Here is a 12,606-nt window from a genome sequence, read left to right on the forward strand (position 1 = left end):
TGAGCATTGGTTACCATAGTGTTTTAGAAAAATACCTTTTCACGAAGCAGAAGCGTAATCAAATATAGTCCACTGCAGTTGCGGTGAATGAACCATCTGTTAACAAATTGAAAGCAATGCATTTATAGATTTAATGATTACTAAACTTTAATTTCCTGCTACAGTCAGAAAAATATAAAAAAGATGGCATGTCAGTAAGTCCAGAAGTATCCCTCTAGGTACCCTGCAGCTGCCAACCCTTTGAATGTATATCTTATGATTGTCCTGTGACTGCTATAAACTGACTCTCTTCAAGCAACCAAGTCTTTCTGAAAAGCAAACCAGACAGTTCCCTCCACCCAAACTGTAGACATTTCTGTAGATCCTTATCTCTGAGCCACTGGAATGAGCCCTGCCTCCCAGTTTTTAAGCCAGGATATGCCTGGTACTGATCAAAAAGTGTTATATTCATACTGGATTCCTCTTGTCCAAATTTTGCTTTACATGTCTTTATTGTAATAAAAAAATGCAAATTCTTGACTTTGATCCCAAAGACCCAGGTAATGTGCAAGTTTAAAGTAAAAACACTTTAATGTTCTTAAGTTCATGTAGTCTGTGTAAACCAGCAGTTCAGAATTCCAGGCAGAAGTTGAAAGACAGCTGAGGACTCTTGTCACAATTTGAAATAAGAAATAAAGGTCTTCTACTTATTGCTAGGAAAGAAAAAAACATCATTTAGGTGCATGACCCTTGTTGGTCCTCTGAAATCTACTTTATGCTGGTCATTCATCCAGTACTGAAAATTTCAAAACAATGACTCTGCTGTCTGGTTTTGGTTAATGGTTCAGCATATTTCAGGTTCTTCAATAATCATTCTGTGCTTATTTACATGTCACCCTTTGTCCAAATCTGCAACTTGCTGTCAAGTGTGAACTAGAACCATCTCTCAAAGTCAGATCTGTTTTCAACAACACTATGGTAATGTTGGCTGTGATGAGGCTCCTCCACCAAAAAGAAAATTTGGATATTAACATGAAATTCACAGTGTGTGAATATGTCTGGGGCAGCAGAAATATGTAATATCATGAAATTCAATGAGCTGTGGAGTCACAAGTTACGTGAATTCACATATCACGACTGAATCTGTGCATTGCTGAATTCTTTATTAATGTACATGTAATGTTTGGTATTTATTTTTATGTAGTTATTCAGGATTTTCTGAGTAAATGTTTTTAACTGATTGACCAAATCAAAACCTGAGGGCAATACTTCCTTTTTTTTAGGAAAAATTTAATTAGAAATGTTTTGTCCAGTACAGAACTTAATTCTGATAGAGATGGATAATCAAGTAACCAAGGATCTGGTAGCTAAGATACTCAACTGATTGCATGAAAGCTGATCTCAGTGCTGATTTGAGTATCCTGTATGGGAAGATGTGAAAACTCTTGTGGAAGGAAGTCTGGTTGTACACAGGAATATTACCAAAATTTGTGAGACAAAAGCTAAAGAAATGCCCTGATATGACTGCACAGTGTAAATTTCATATAGATACTGTGGAACTGTAACTTGATAACGAGATAAAGGACTCTCGTATGAGAAAAAGCTGAGAGAATTGGGATTGTTCAGCCTGGAAAAAAGAAGGCTCCGGGGTGACCCCGTTGTGGCCTTCTAGCACCTGAAGGGAACCTTCAAGAAAGATGGAGAGAGACAATTTACAAGGGCCTGGAGAGACAGGACAAGGGGGAATGGCTTCACACTGACAGAGAGTAGGTTTAGATTAGGGATTAGGAAGAAATTGTTTACAGTGAGGGTGATGAGGCCCTGGCACAGGTTGCCCAGAGAAGCTGTGGGTGCCCCATCCCTGAAAGTGTTCAAGGCGAGGTTGGATGAAGCTCTGAGGAACCTGATCTAGTGGAAGGTGCCCATAACAGGGATTTGGAACAAGAAGAGCTTTAAGGTCCCTTCCGACCCAAACCATTCTGTGATTCTTTGATTTTATGTTGTGCTAAATTTTTTCAAGATTAATACAATTAGTATATCGTTACTCAGAAAGTGATTTTTCCATTATTCCTGTGAATTATCACTTCCAAACAACACAATATCTTCTCTGTGATGACATGCACCAGCCATAGCATGCCTTTTTATTTGTTTGATTTTGTCAAAAAGTGACAGTACATTGAAAAGAAAGCTGCTTGTATTAACAGCATTTCCTATTGGAAAAGGGGATTTTAAAAGACACTGCCTATATATTTTCAACAACCAAAGTTAATTTTTGTATTTCAAATAATACACTATATTTAGTGTAAAAATAGTTCCCCTCTCTACGAGTCAATAACCTGTAAATTATACATGTACAGTGGAAGTAGGAGTTAAGATCCAGAGCCCTCTCTTCCCTGCCTTTGATCACTCATAGCCTGCTCAATCTTACAAGAAGGCTTTGTGCCTTTGATCTCCTCTGCCTCTATCTCTGTGTTCTTCAGGTTATCTGGGGATGTTGATTATTTTGAAGTGTATGTTTTCCTCACAAAATTAAGTAAATTCAAACTAAAATAACCTGAAAATGTAGCCATTTGTACTAAAAACACTGAAGAAGTCAAAATCTAGAATGAATATTTAAAATATTTCAATGTATGAAGTGTTAATTTCTTAAATTAACAGTGCTTTAAAGTCTAGATTTGTGCTTTAAAATCTAGATTTGAGGGTTTGTGCTGTTTGGGGCGAGATTACTTTGCAGAATCAAGAATTCACAGAAGGGAAATTGAAAAGTGCTATATTGAAAACTGTTATAATCGTTCTTACTTCAAAACTGCTTGATCCTTTGGTCTGCTGAATCAAAAACACACCTTGCAGAGAACTATAATGCACAAGTTCTTTCTTTAAACTAAGATTTATGACCTGATCAGGGTTTTTAAGGCTAATAGAACTCAACCTGCTGGGAATGTAACCCAGCAAAGTGCATGCACAGGTCCCATATTATTTTGTAATTAAAATAAGAAAATGTGTAGGATATTCCTGGACACATGTACGTATATATCTACCAGCAAAACATTCTGATGTTTTGGAAGGTACTGTCCAGAACTGTAGGAATATAAGGACATAAAGACGCATGCAATTTCTGTCCGGAACTAGTTATGTTTCAAAAATTTGTATTTTCTCTTTCTGCCAATGTACTCTGCCATATTGAGGTGTAAGACTGTGTCATCTATAGCAGTCAGGGGATAGGTGACACACAGTTTGTGTTCCACTTTTGGTTCAAGGCAGTGAAACAAAATGCTCCTCTTAAATAACAATAACAATAAGATTTTTAGGTGTAAGCAGCCAGGATTCATACATGTTCATATAGGAAAAGTATGAAGTAAAAAGAAACCCAACTCTTTATCACTGATAAATCAATGGTACAAAGAATGCCTCTCTGACATCCTTTCTATTACTGGTCTGTATTCAGGTCAAGAATGAGTCCTAGTCCTAAGTGGCCCTGGGGGACACTTGCTACCTAAGTTGCCAGGCAGTAGGGAGCAAGAAATCATCTGGGCTTTCTGCTGAGTTTCATCTCTGCAACCCCAGGCCCCTGACGATTTTTCCTTCTGAAGCTTGGGAGAGGATTGTTGTTGTGATGGCATTCTCTGCACATGGGTGGGAACTCAACAAAGCATTGCTGCAGTTTTTGAAGGGTATCATTGGGATGGGACTTACACTGGGACAGGTTTAGGCATGCTGCTAAATCAGGAATCAGCAAAAGTTTCTGGTTTCCATTCTGGCTATATGTGTCCTTGTTTTGAAAGGAAAAGAAGGAACATTAGGAAAAGAAGCAGACATTGCTTTGTTTATCACAAGTAGAAGGCTGTCAGGAGTTTTTGTTTGCCTTCTTTGCTAGCTGATTTGCTATGTGCACTGTCCTCCTACTCTAATGACCAGGAACTATACCAAGGTATCTTCAGATTTCAATTTTCAAAGGTAGTGGTCAAGTTGCTGCAAACCCTGTGGGTGGCATTTAGAAATTATCTAATTCAAGATAGTACTTATGACTCAGTGAGGTGTACTTAACACTGAGCAATGTCAGGTATTCTGTGATCAGTACAGCAACGCTGCTTCGGAAAACAAGTTACTTTTTGGTTCCTTTGGCTCTAGAACTGGTAAAAACATTTAACTGTCACACTACCTAGGAATTTTGAGGAGTGATGTGCTAAAAGCTTTTAAATTTAGGGAACAAAAAGATGTTTCAGATTATTTCACCCACTGAATGGTGATGACAATGCTCAGTCATATTTGCACTTAGACCCAGAAGAGACAAACAAGGTAAAGAGAATATAAGAAGTGTTTTTCTACATCTAAGATTGGGTGTATGTGAGAGGATTGAATGTTTTACCTCTTGCTGTGAACTGACATGATGTTTCTGGAGTGACAGTAGTGAAATAAACTGCAGCTGAAACAAGTATGTTGAAGGAATTATCTGTGGCAAAGATCTTCCTAGCATCAGGTTTGGTTTGATAGAACACCATGGCATTTTTATCTGTCTGAGTCACTATGTGGGTGCTTGTGGAGAAAGGGCCATATTTCTTTGTGCCTGAATTATCACCTGTAAAAGGCTAAGTTATTTTAAGAGATGGTGAGTAGCGATAGAGCCTGGCTTTTGCTCGGGCCTTGCTATGAACTCATCTCCAAACCATCTCTCCAGCAGCCATGCTGTTTATTCTACCATAACTGTGCTTCCCTCTGAAGAAGAGAAGGGTGTCTCCTGTTTGCTCCTGGTACTTTCTTTATACCATGCAAAGGTTACTGGAAAAGGCTCACCTGAATTTTCAGTGTTTCAGTGGCTAAGCCCACTTTACACCCCCCAAGTTGCCTTAAAAGTGGTCTCTCCTTACAACATGGTGCTAGAAAGTTCTCCCTTTGTCTAGATTCTGCTGGTCACTGGCCCTCTCCCCCTCCCATCCCTTTTCCCATTGGCCCCTGTTATGTCATTCAACCTTAGCCCTCAGACTATTGGTTTTGGATGCTCTGCCCACCTTTGGGAGTTTTGGGGATAAAACGGGCGTGGGCTTTCGGTTTGGTTTTTCTTTCTTGCCACTGTTCCCTTTGGGGTGTTGCCATTAAACGCCTCAGAATTGCACGCAGACAACCCCTCTCACCTCTCTGTCTCCAGTTCGTGCACAGACTGTGTGTGTGAGCGGCTGTTCACGACCACCTGCGAAGGTGAGATTGTGCGCGCGTAGGTGCTGGCAGAGTGCCACCCAAGCGTGTCCATGAGGGACCCTGTAGGGACAAATGCGGCATCGATCCACCGAAGCCCTCTTCCATATTTCAGTAGCGGTTTAGTTTCATTTTATTTGTACCCTTTGTTATTTATGAATATCTGCACACTTAAGGGAAGAGCTAGTCTTAAAAAATCCATGAACGAGGCTTTTCTTGCATGAACAAGAGCATTGGGTGAGCATTATTCAGTTTTCTATTGCGATGTATTACTAAAGGCTTTCTTAATCCCATAGCAAAGCAGAAAGAAGGTTGTGAAGATCTGGCACCCAGCCATGCAGCCAAAGGCCAAAAGTTAAATAAGTTTCAAATAACACAATGAAAAGTTTACAGAAGGAGTTTAAAACAAGATGGTTCATGGAAATTTCAGAAAGGGGAAAATTACACTTAAATTTAAGAGGAATGACATATTTGGCTCTTACCACAGAGCATCTTGCTTAAGTCTCTTAATTTGGTGCTGTTAACCTTAAGGCAGAAAAAACCAGAAGGCATAGTGCCATTTGGGGATAAAATTAAAGTAGCAAGCAGATGATAACTTTTAATTTGCATGCATTTTACAAATAATCTTTGTCACCTCTATATACTAGGGCCTTTGAGAATGTGATCTGTGGGGCAAGACCATTTAGTTCTAAAGTGTTACGCCGTGCAGTATAGTATGTTAAAGTTATCCAGAAATGTGCAATATATCCAGCACTTGCATATCCTCTTCATTTTGTGTGTGTTTCAACTTTTAAGTTGTAGTTTTAAAGTTTTAAACTTGCTAGGTTTGGTTTCATGTTCAAGAATAGCCATGTAAAAGAGCAGAGATTCCCTTCATCCCTCTCCCTTTACACCGGCACAGTTGTTGTGTTTCTTTCCCATTCTCTCTCAGATTTTCCCACAGAAACAACTTTTTGGTTCCCTTTGTGTTGCTCTTGCATTAGTTCATAGGCTAAGGACTCTGAGGCTCATCTGCATCTCTAATTGTTGTCAGGCACTTATGCAAGTGGTATTTTAACAGCTTTTTAACATCCTTCTTGAATATTGGTGAAGTCAGTACTCATTACTGAGGGCTAGCCACATGTTGAAGTGTTTTTCCACACATGGAAAATGAAAAAGACTGTAGGATGCTGTGCCTGTCACCCCTCAAAAGCTGCTGGTCAGATTTGCCCAGCTCAGACTATCTATTATGTGTAATTATTTGCAAATTTTCTTCTGAGATCTGAAAGTCAGACCATTCTCTTGTCCTTTTCACATATCACCACTAAATAATAGTAGTAAATTTGAACAGGATATTAATTCATTGTTGTTTAGTTGAAGGTTTCTACTCAATTCTAATGAAATCCTTATTTTTCACTGTGGTGCAAAATGCACCTGGGTATGTGGGTGGTTCCGCTGGAGATGTATTATGGCCTGAACATTTTTATGGTTAATGGTAAAATGTAAGGTGGGACGAACTGAACTTGAGTCCCAGGTTCTCTATTAGAAAAAAAAATGTAAAACTCTGGTTTGATTTTTGCTCAAATCAATAAGAAAACTACTGAAGTGATATAAATGGAATATCAAGTTTCAGTTTCTACAATAATTGTTAATTAAAGATATTTGGCTTTCTGAGTTTTCTGAGTCTGGAGAAATTAATTAAGTTCTAAATAATCTCAAAGATATATTACTAAATCTCAAAGACCTTTATGGAAGAATCCCCTCATTCATCATTCTTATGGCTGAGGGGTAATAACATGCAGAATTTGTTTGTGGTCCTTGGAGGTCAGTGTGCTCCCTATGGTCCAAGTCATGGGTCTTGTGAAAAGTAGCTGGAGTGATAAACAGCAATTCCACTCACTGGCAGCACCTACTCAGCAATCTTTAGCTCACAGGGAAAAGAAAAGGATGTCTGGATTCAAAACCATGCACATGGCATCACACTCTGGAAGACCATTTGAGAGAGTTTACACCATGTCACTGCATCAGAGGGCTTTCCTCCAGCTGATGGCTCTTGAAAACCTCCAAAGATGGAAAAGAGGCAAACTAAGCCATGAACTGATTTTCTGGGGCCATAGCAAGTTTCTCTTCTGACAGACAGCTCCCACCAGTTGACCAGAGTGGGGCTGACCCCATGCACACTGGCTCAGCAGACGTAGCAGGGCCACTTCCTTCCCCTGATGTTGTACCCAGCACCTCCTGCTGACCCCTTGCCACTGTTGTACCTTCTCCCCATCCTCTGGGTCCCACCAGTATCGCCGCCGCCATCTGTAGAGGCCGCCCCGAGCATTCTCCTCCTCCCAGTCACACCTGCCCTCCCAGAAACCCGGGTGCCAGCCGCCAGGATGTGCCAGGAGCAAGGCAGGGTGCGACCTGGGCTGCCAGGCTGCCATTTGCACTGTCCCAGTCCCAGCTGGAGGACAGCCCCAGGACCTCCCTCTGAGGGCTGTGCCACCATCGTAACCATTTTCCTCTACTTCAAAGCCCCCTTTCTCACACTTCCTTCCTTCGGTAATGAACCTTCAATTTCCTCCAGGTAAATAAAGTGAAACTGGAAAGAACTGTAAAACAAAACATGAAAGTAGCTGAGCTGGAGAGTTATGGCCTGCAGTGTCCCTGGGAATGGGTTTTCCTGTCCTCCCACTGCAGTTTCTAATTTGTTGTCTCCTACTTTGCTTGCCTTTTCTTCCCAGATTTTAGCTATAAGCTCTCTAGCGTGCAACCTCCTCTTCACAGGAGCATTTGGAAACGTGCTAATAGGTAGAGAGACTCCTCCCAAAGCTCTGTTTTTATTAATGGGAGGATCAGAGAAATTGCCACGTTTTTAACGTTGCTTTTTGCAATAGCTGTTAAAGTTCATGGTGTAGAAACAGTGAGCTCATTTGTTCACAACACAGAGCTCTGAGGTCAGTTCTTCTGTATGAGGTTTTCAGGTGCTGGGAGAGCATGTGTTTGTTGCTCAGTAGGTTATGTGGTATTTTCATTTGGAAATGACATTTTACGTGACATTTTACTTTAGAACAATAGCTGGGCAAAATTGAAATTTCAGGTCTGTAGCAGAAGAGTAATGTCTATTACTTAGTCTATATAGTAACTTGTATCATTTATAAATTCTGCCCGACTGCATCTCTTTTCACAAGATCCAGTTTAAATGCGTTTTGAAGAAGGGAGGGTGCTGACTGGTTTCAAATGTGCTGGTTTGCAAACTTGCAGACCAGCTGTCCTACTCACTGGTGAAGATAAGAGGGCTCAGATGAAGGGGTTTGTACTGCTGGAAACCCAAGCAGTTTTCTCAGGAGACTGCTTTGAGGGAGATTGCAGCAATATTGCAGCCCCACTGTTACTGGTGGGTATTGCCGCACGCATGTATAATTTGTGTTAGATAAAATCAGAAGGTAATAAAAACAGGTAAAAAGAAGGGTTGAGAGATCTGCTATGTAGGGTTTTTCCTTTATTTTTCTTTTTTTTCTTAGGGAGAAAAAAATGTCCAGGGGATGCCACATTAATTTGGGGAGAAGCAAGTGCTGCTTTAAATCAGAAAACTTGTGTTATACCAAGTGCTTTATTTTGGGAACAATTTCAGTGTGTTATGAAGGAAAGTTGCAGACTAGGCATGTTTACTAGACCTTTAATTGCTACATTTAGGAGAAAGGAGCTTTTTTTTTCTTCTACCCTCCCCCCTCCCCTTTTTAACGACAAGAAGCCAGAGTTTGCTGTGCAAATGAAGCAGGCTTTGCAAGAATCAGATTCACTTTGGACGATTCTTCACATTCCTCGTCATCATTACATTAGGCAGCACAATTCCATCTCTGGTTGATGGGCAGAAAAAGTGGGCAGCCTGCCAGGTAGACGTTTCCATGGCTCCCAACCCCCAAAGGTGATGCGTTTTTCAGCTAATTCAATGAAGAGTGGGCTGAACTTTGGGTATAAACTAGACAATAGCTGCCTTCGCAGTATCAGCAGAATGGTTTATGGGAATGCGCTCCACATTTGGCAGAGCGTCATGTGACCTTACGGCTGAGATTTTGTGATGGTGCCAACGGAGACTTGGAAAGCGGTGCCCGTTCTGACTTTTTTCCTCTTTTCTTACATGGCTCAGAAAATGGTGGATCTTAATACTTGACTTTAGCCAGACTCAGCAAGCGATTGAGCTTTGAAGCACAACTTTGCCTTTATTCTGGCTTTTTTGGCACACCACCAGGAGGCTGTCCCTTTCACGCCTGATAAATTCTGCTTCTTATCTCCAGATAGAAAAAAGAAAGAAAGAAAATATAAGCAGAATAATTATACTTCATAACTGCATTTTAGAACTACACGTTTTATTTTTTTATTGGTAATGTGTAGTTTAGAACAGCCCTCCTGAGTGTCTGAAGGATAAAAGTTTTATTTTTTTTAATTTTCTGGGCATTTTTTTCGTTGTGTTTTTTTTTTTCCTTCCTCCTGTTTAATGAACGGGCGTTTGAACTGGGCAAGCGGGGTGACAGCATTGAACATGAGATCATTGCAGCCTAGTGTAGCAAACTGGCACCCTGCCTTTTCACCCCTTTGCTCCGGCACATTTGTGCAATCCCCATTTATAAAACCGGCACAGGGGCGAGGTGAATTTTCTGGTCTCTCCCCACCTCTTGTCCTGGGCAGGCAGTTGCGGCAAGGATTGGTGCAGCTTTTGCGCAGTGCTTTGTGCCTGGAATTCCGAGAAGAGCGAGAGAGAGAGAAGACAGGCATCCTGGTCTTCTTCCGAGAAATAACAGGAGCCCTAAGAAGAAGAAGCAAATCTGAGTTTGTCCTACATACAAGAGTACAGAAAAAAAAAGTGACTCTCCTGCTTCCAAAAAAAAAAATCTGGCATGTTTCACTACAGAGGCATCAGGACGTGTTAGAGCTTCTTAAAACTGTGTAACAAAATGAGCATGGGAGATTGTTTCTTTAAGTAAAAAAAAAAAGAAAACAGAAAGATGGAATTAATTTTTTTGTTTGTTTGCTTGTTTTTTTCACTATTGCTCACATAGCAGTATTTGGCACTGGGTGAACACGTACCTTTCATATCAGGTATAGCTTCTGTTTCTTTTTTTCTTCTTTTTCTTTTTTTTAAGACGTTTTAAACGTTGTTTTGCAACTGAGTTCTTGTGTATTAATTTTAACGTAGTCATCTCTTCACACTTTTTAAAACTAACTTTTTGGGGGTGTGTTTGATCTAATGCTGCTAAAAATAGAAAGTAAACAAAAAATCGAGGGTCTATAGAAATAAGTGGTTAGGCACATTTTGTCTTAGCTAAGCACTGGAGTTATGCAAAGACCTTAATGTTACATTTACTCAGTCTAAGCTTTGGTTATCTCTAAGAAAGTTGTGGGTATTTAGATCTGGTTGCTAAGGAAATTAAATTCTTTTTTTACAGTGTGACTCATGCTTTCAGTTTTTAAAGAGGAGAAGTGAAAAAAAAAACGTGTTAAGCTGCAGAAAAGGATCGCTCTTGTAGCCTGTATATTAGAGTTGTTACTGAGTTAATTCATATATGAGTTCCTTACAGTTTGTATCTAAATCCATTACAAAGAAATCAGTGTGATAAACACTGGAATAAAAGGCACATTATTGGGACATTCATGAAGCACGCCTGGTTTGCAGCCAGTAACAGTAACTATTTTAAGATATTTGGAAAAGCAGCACTTGTCCAGGAATAGCTGAAAACAGTATTTAAGATACCCATTCAGGATGTTTGTGATAAGTGCATGTACAGTTAAAGTAAGTTTTGAGCATATGACGCTTTAGTAGTGACTTTTTCTTAAGGCACTTCTCTGTCTGTTGTAACATATTCCTAGGCAATTAGAAGAGTGTGTAACAAAATTCATTCTGACTGACAGATTTTGAAAAGCTTGGCCAAATCGGTGTTTTATGTAGTTTTTTTTTTTTTTTTTTTTAATATTTTCCTAGTCTTTTTAATTTATGTTAAAAATACAGATGTCCTCGTCTAGAAATTACTTTGAAAGTCCAGTGTCTCTGTCATCAGAAACTCTTACATTTGTTTGGATTTTTCCAAAATGTTCATTATATGTGTATGTCTAACAAAAGGATTTATAAATATGACTTTACGAACTAGAATTGTTTTAAGATGTTCTCTACTTTTTATACATTACTGATAAGAGAGTAGTTTCTAAGAGTCTATACAAATTTTGCTACTTTATATTTTTGTTGTTCTGCAATGAATTCTGGGAAATTGCTGAATGAAGACCTTATATATATGACACATACACCTCCATATACCCATTTTGTGCCAGAAAGTGTTTCTTATATTTATGACGATACTGCCCTCCCCAATAGTTTGTTTGAATAGTTTTGTTTGTCATTCATACCTAAGCCTGTTGAGAAACCAAGGCTTGCATTAGCTTAAAATAACTTTTAAAATTTCTCTATCTGGTCAGACTAATCACTTTTTTTTTTGCCCATAAATTTTTTGCAAATGTTTCTTGATTTAAGTCACTTCGTTTATCCCCGTGTTTTTCTGAAGTTCCGTACCAAATTACCTCATTGTGTTCACTGCTTGATAAAAAATACTCCCTTTTGTTAAGTTTGCCCCCTCTCTCCTGAAATTCCTAATAGAAATTAAGTATTTGTAGGTTGAAAAAAAGGCTAGAAAATAGTAAAAGAAAGAGTCCCTTTGCCAAAGCATGCTTGTTCACAGCATGTCTTCCCATGGCCCTGAGGAGGGGCGTCAGCAGTGTCGGGTTTATATATTAAAAGCATAATTACTAATTTTGTGTATGTTTCATGTTCAGAAAACACTCACATAAAACAGATATTTCAAAATCTTTCTCACTGTTTTTTGGTTTTGTTTCTTTTATTTTAGTGAAAGAAAAATTAAAATGAAAAAGGAAAATGAAGAAGTTAATTATACCAGAATTCAGCGAAGGTAATACAGTGATCTTAAATACTTTTTTTTTTTGTTATACAATAAAGCTATTGCCAAGAAGATGAAACAGTTTAACTTCAAACAAAAAAAAAATTTCCTTAAGACAGACTACAAGTATAATTTCAGAGATATGTATTAAACTTTTAAAATCATTACTTGGTGCTGGGAATGTTGCAGTTTGTGTACCTGTAGACACATAAAGCTGAAGCTTTATACTGTATGTTTACATGAAGCTTAAGAATTAACTGAAAAATCAAAACATAATTTGTTCTTTGGTTATGCCTAGCAAATATATAAGATATATCATATATGTAAGGCATATATTTACTAGTATACTCATATTACTAGTACATTTGTAGTACATATATCTACTTGTTACTACGTAACTATAAGGCAGTGACCAATTATTTTTCAAATGTGGAATATATCTTCCATTCACAAAAAGAAAAAAGAAAGAAAATTGGTAATGGAATTTTATAGCACTTTTTACAATCATTTAATAAGTTGTATATGC

The 12,606-nt window shown here is 38.8% G+C and overlaps 1 protein-coding gene across 2 annotated transcripts in view; it reads left to right on the top strand.

The window, feature by feature from the left end:
* The window catches only part of LOC116438395, a 143,059-nt gene that overhangs the window by 92,698 nt on the left and 37,755 nt on the right, over positions 1-12,606 (top strand). The window contains exons 5-6 of one of the 2 annotated variants that reach the window (XM_032097281.1): positions 10,197-10,236; positions 12,030-12,092. In XM_032097281.1, the coding sequence (XP_031953172.1) occupies positions 10,197-10,236; positions 12,030-12,049 (60 nt within the window). In that variant the 3' untranslated portion in view covers positions 12,050-12,092. The remainder of the gene's footprint in view (positions 1-10,196; positions 10,237-12,029; positions 12,093-12,606) is intronic. The other variant, XR_004237720.1, reaches the window with a different exon arrangement.

This window comes from Corvus moneduloides, chromosome 2, assembly GCF_009650955.1.
Source record: "Corvus moneduloides isolate bCorMon1 chromosome 2, bCorMon1.pri, whole genome shotgun sequence".
Taxonomy (NCBI): Eukaryota; Metazoa; Chordata; class Aves; order Passeriformes; family Corvidae; genus Corvus; species Corvus moneduloides.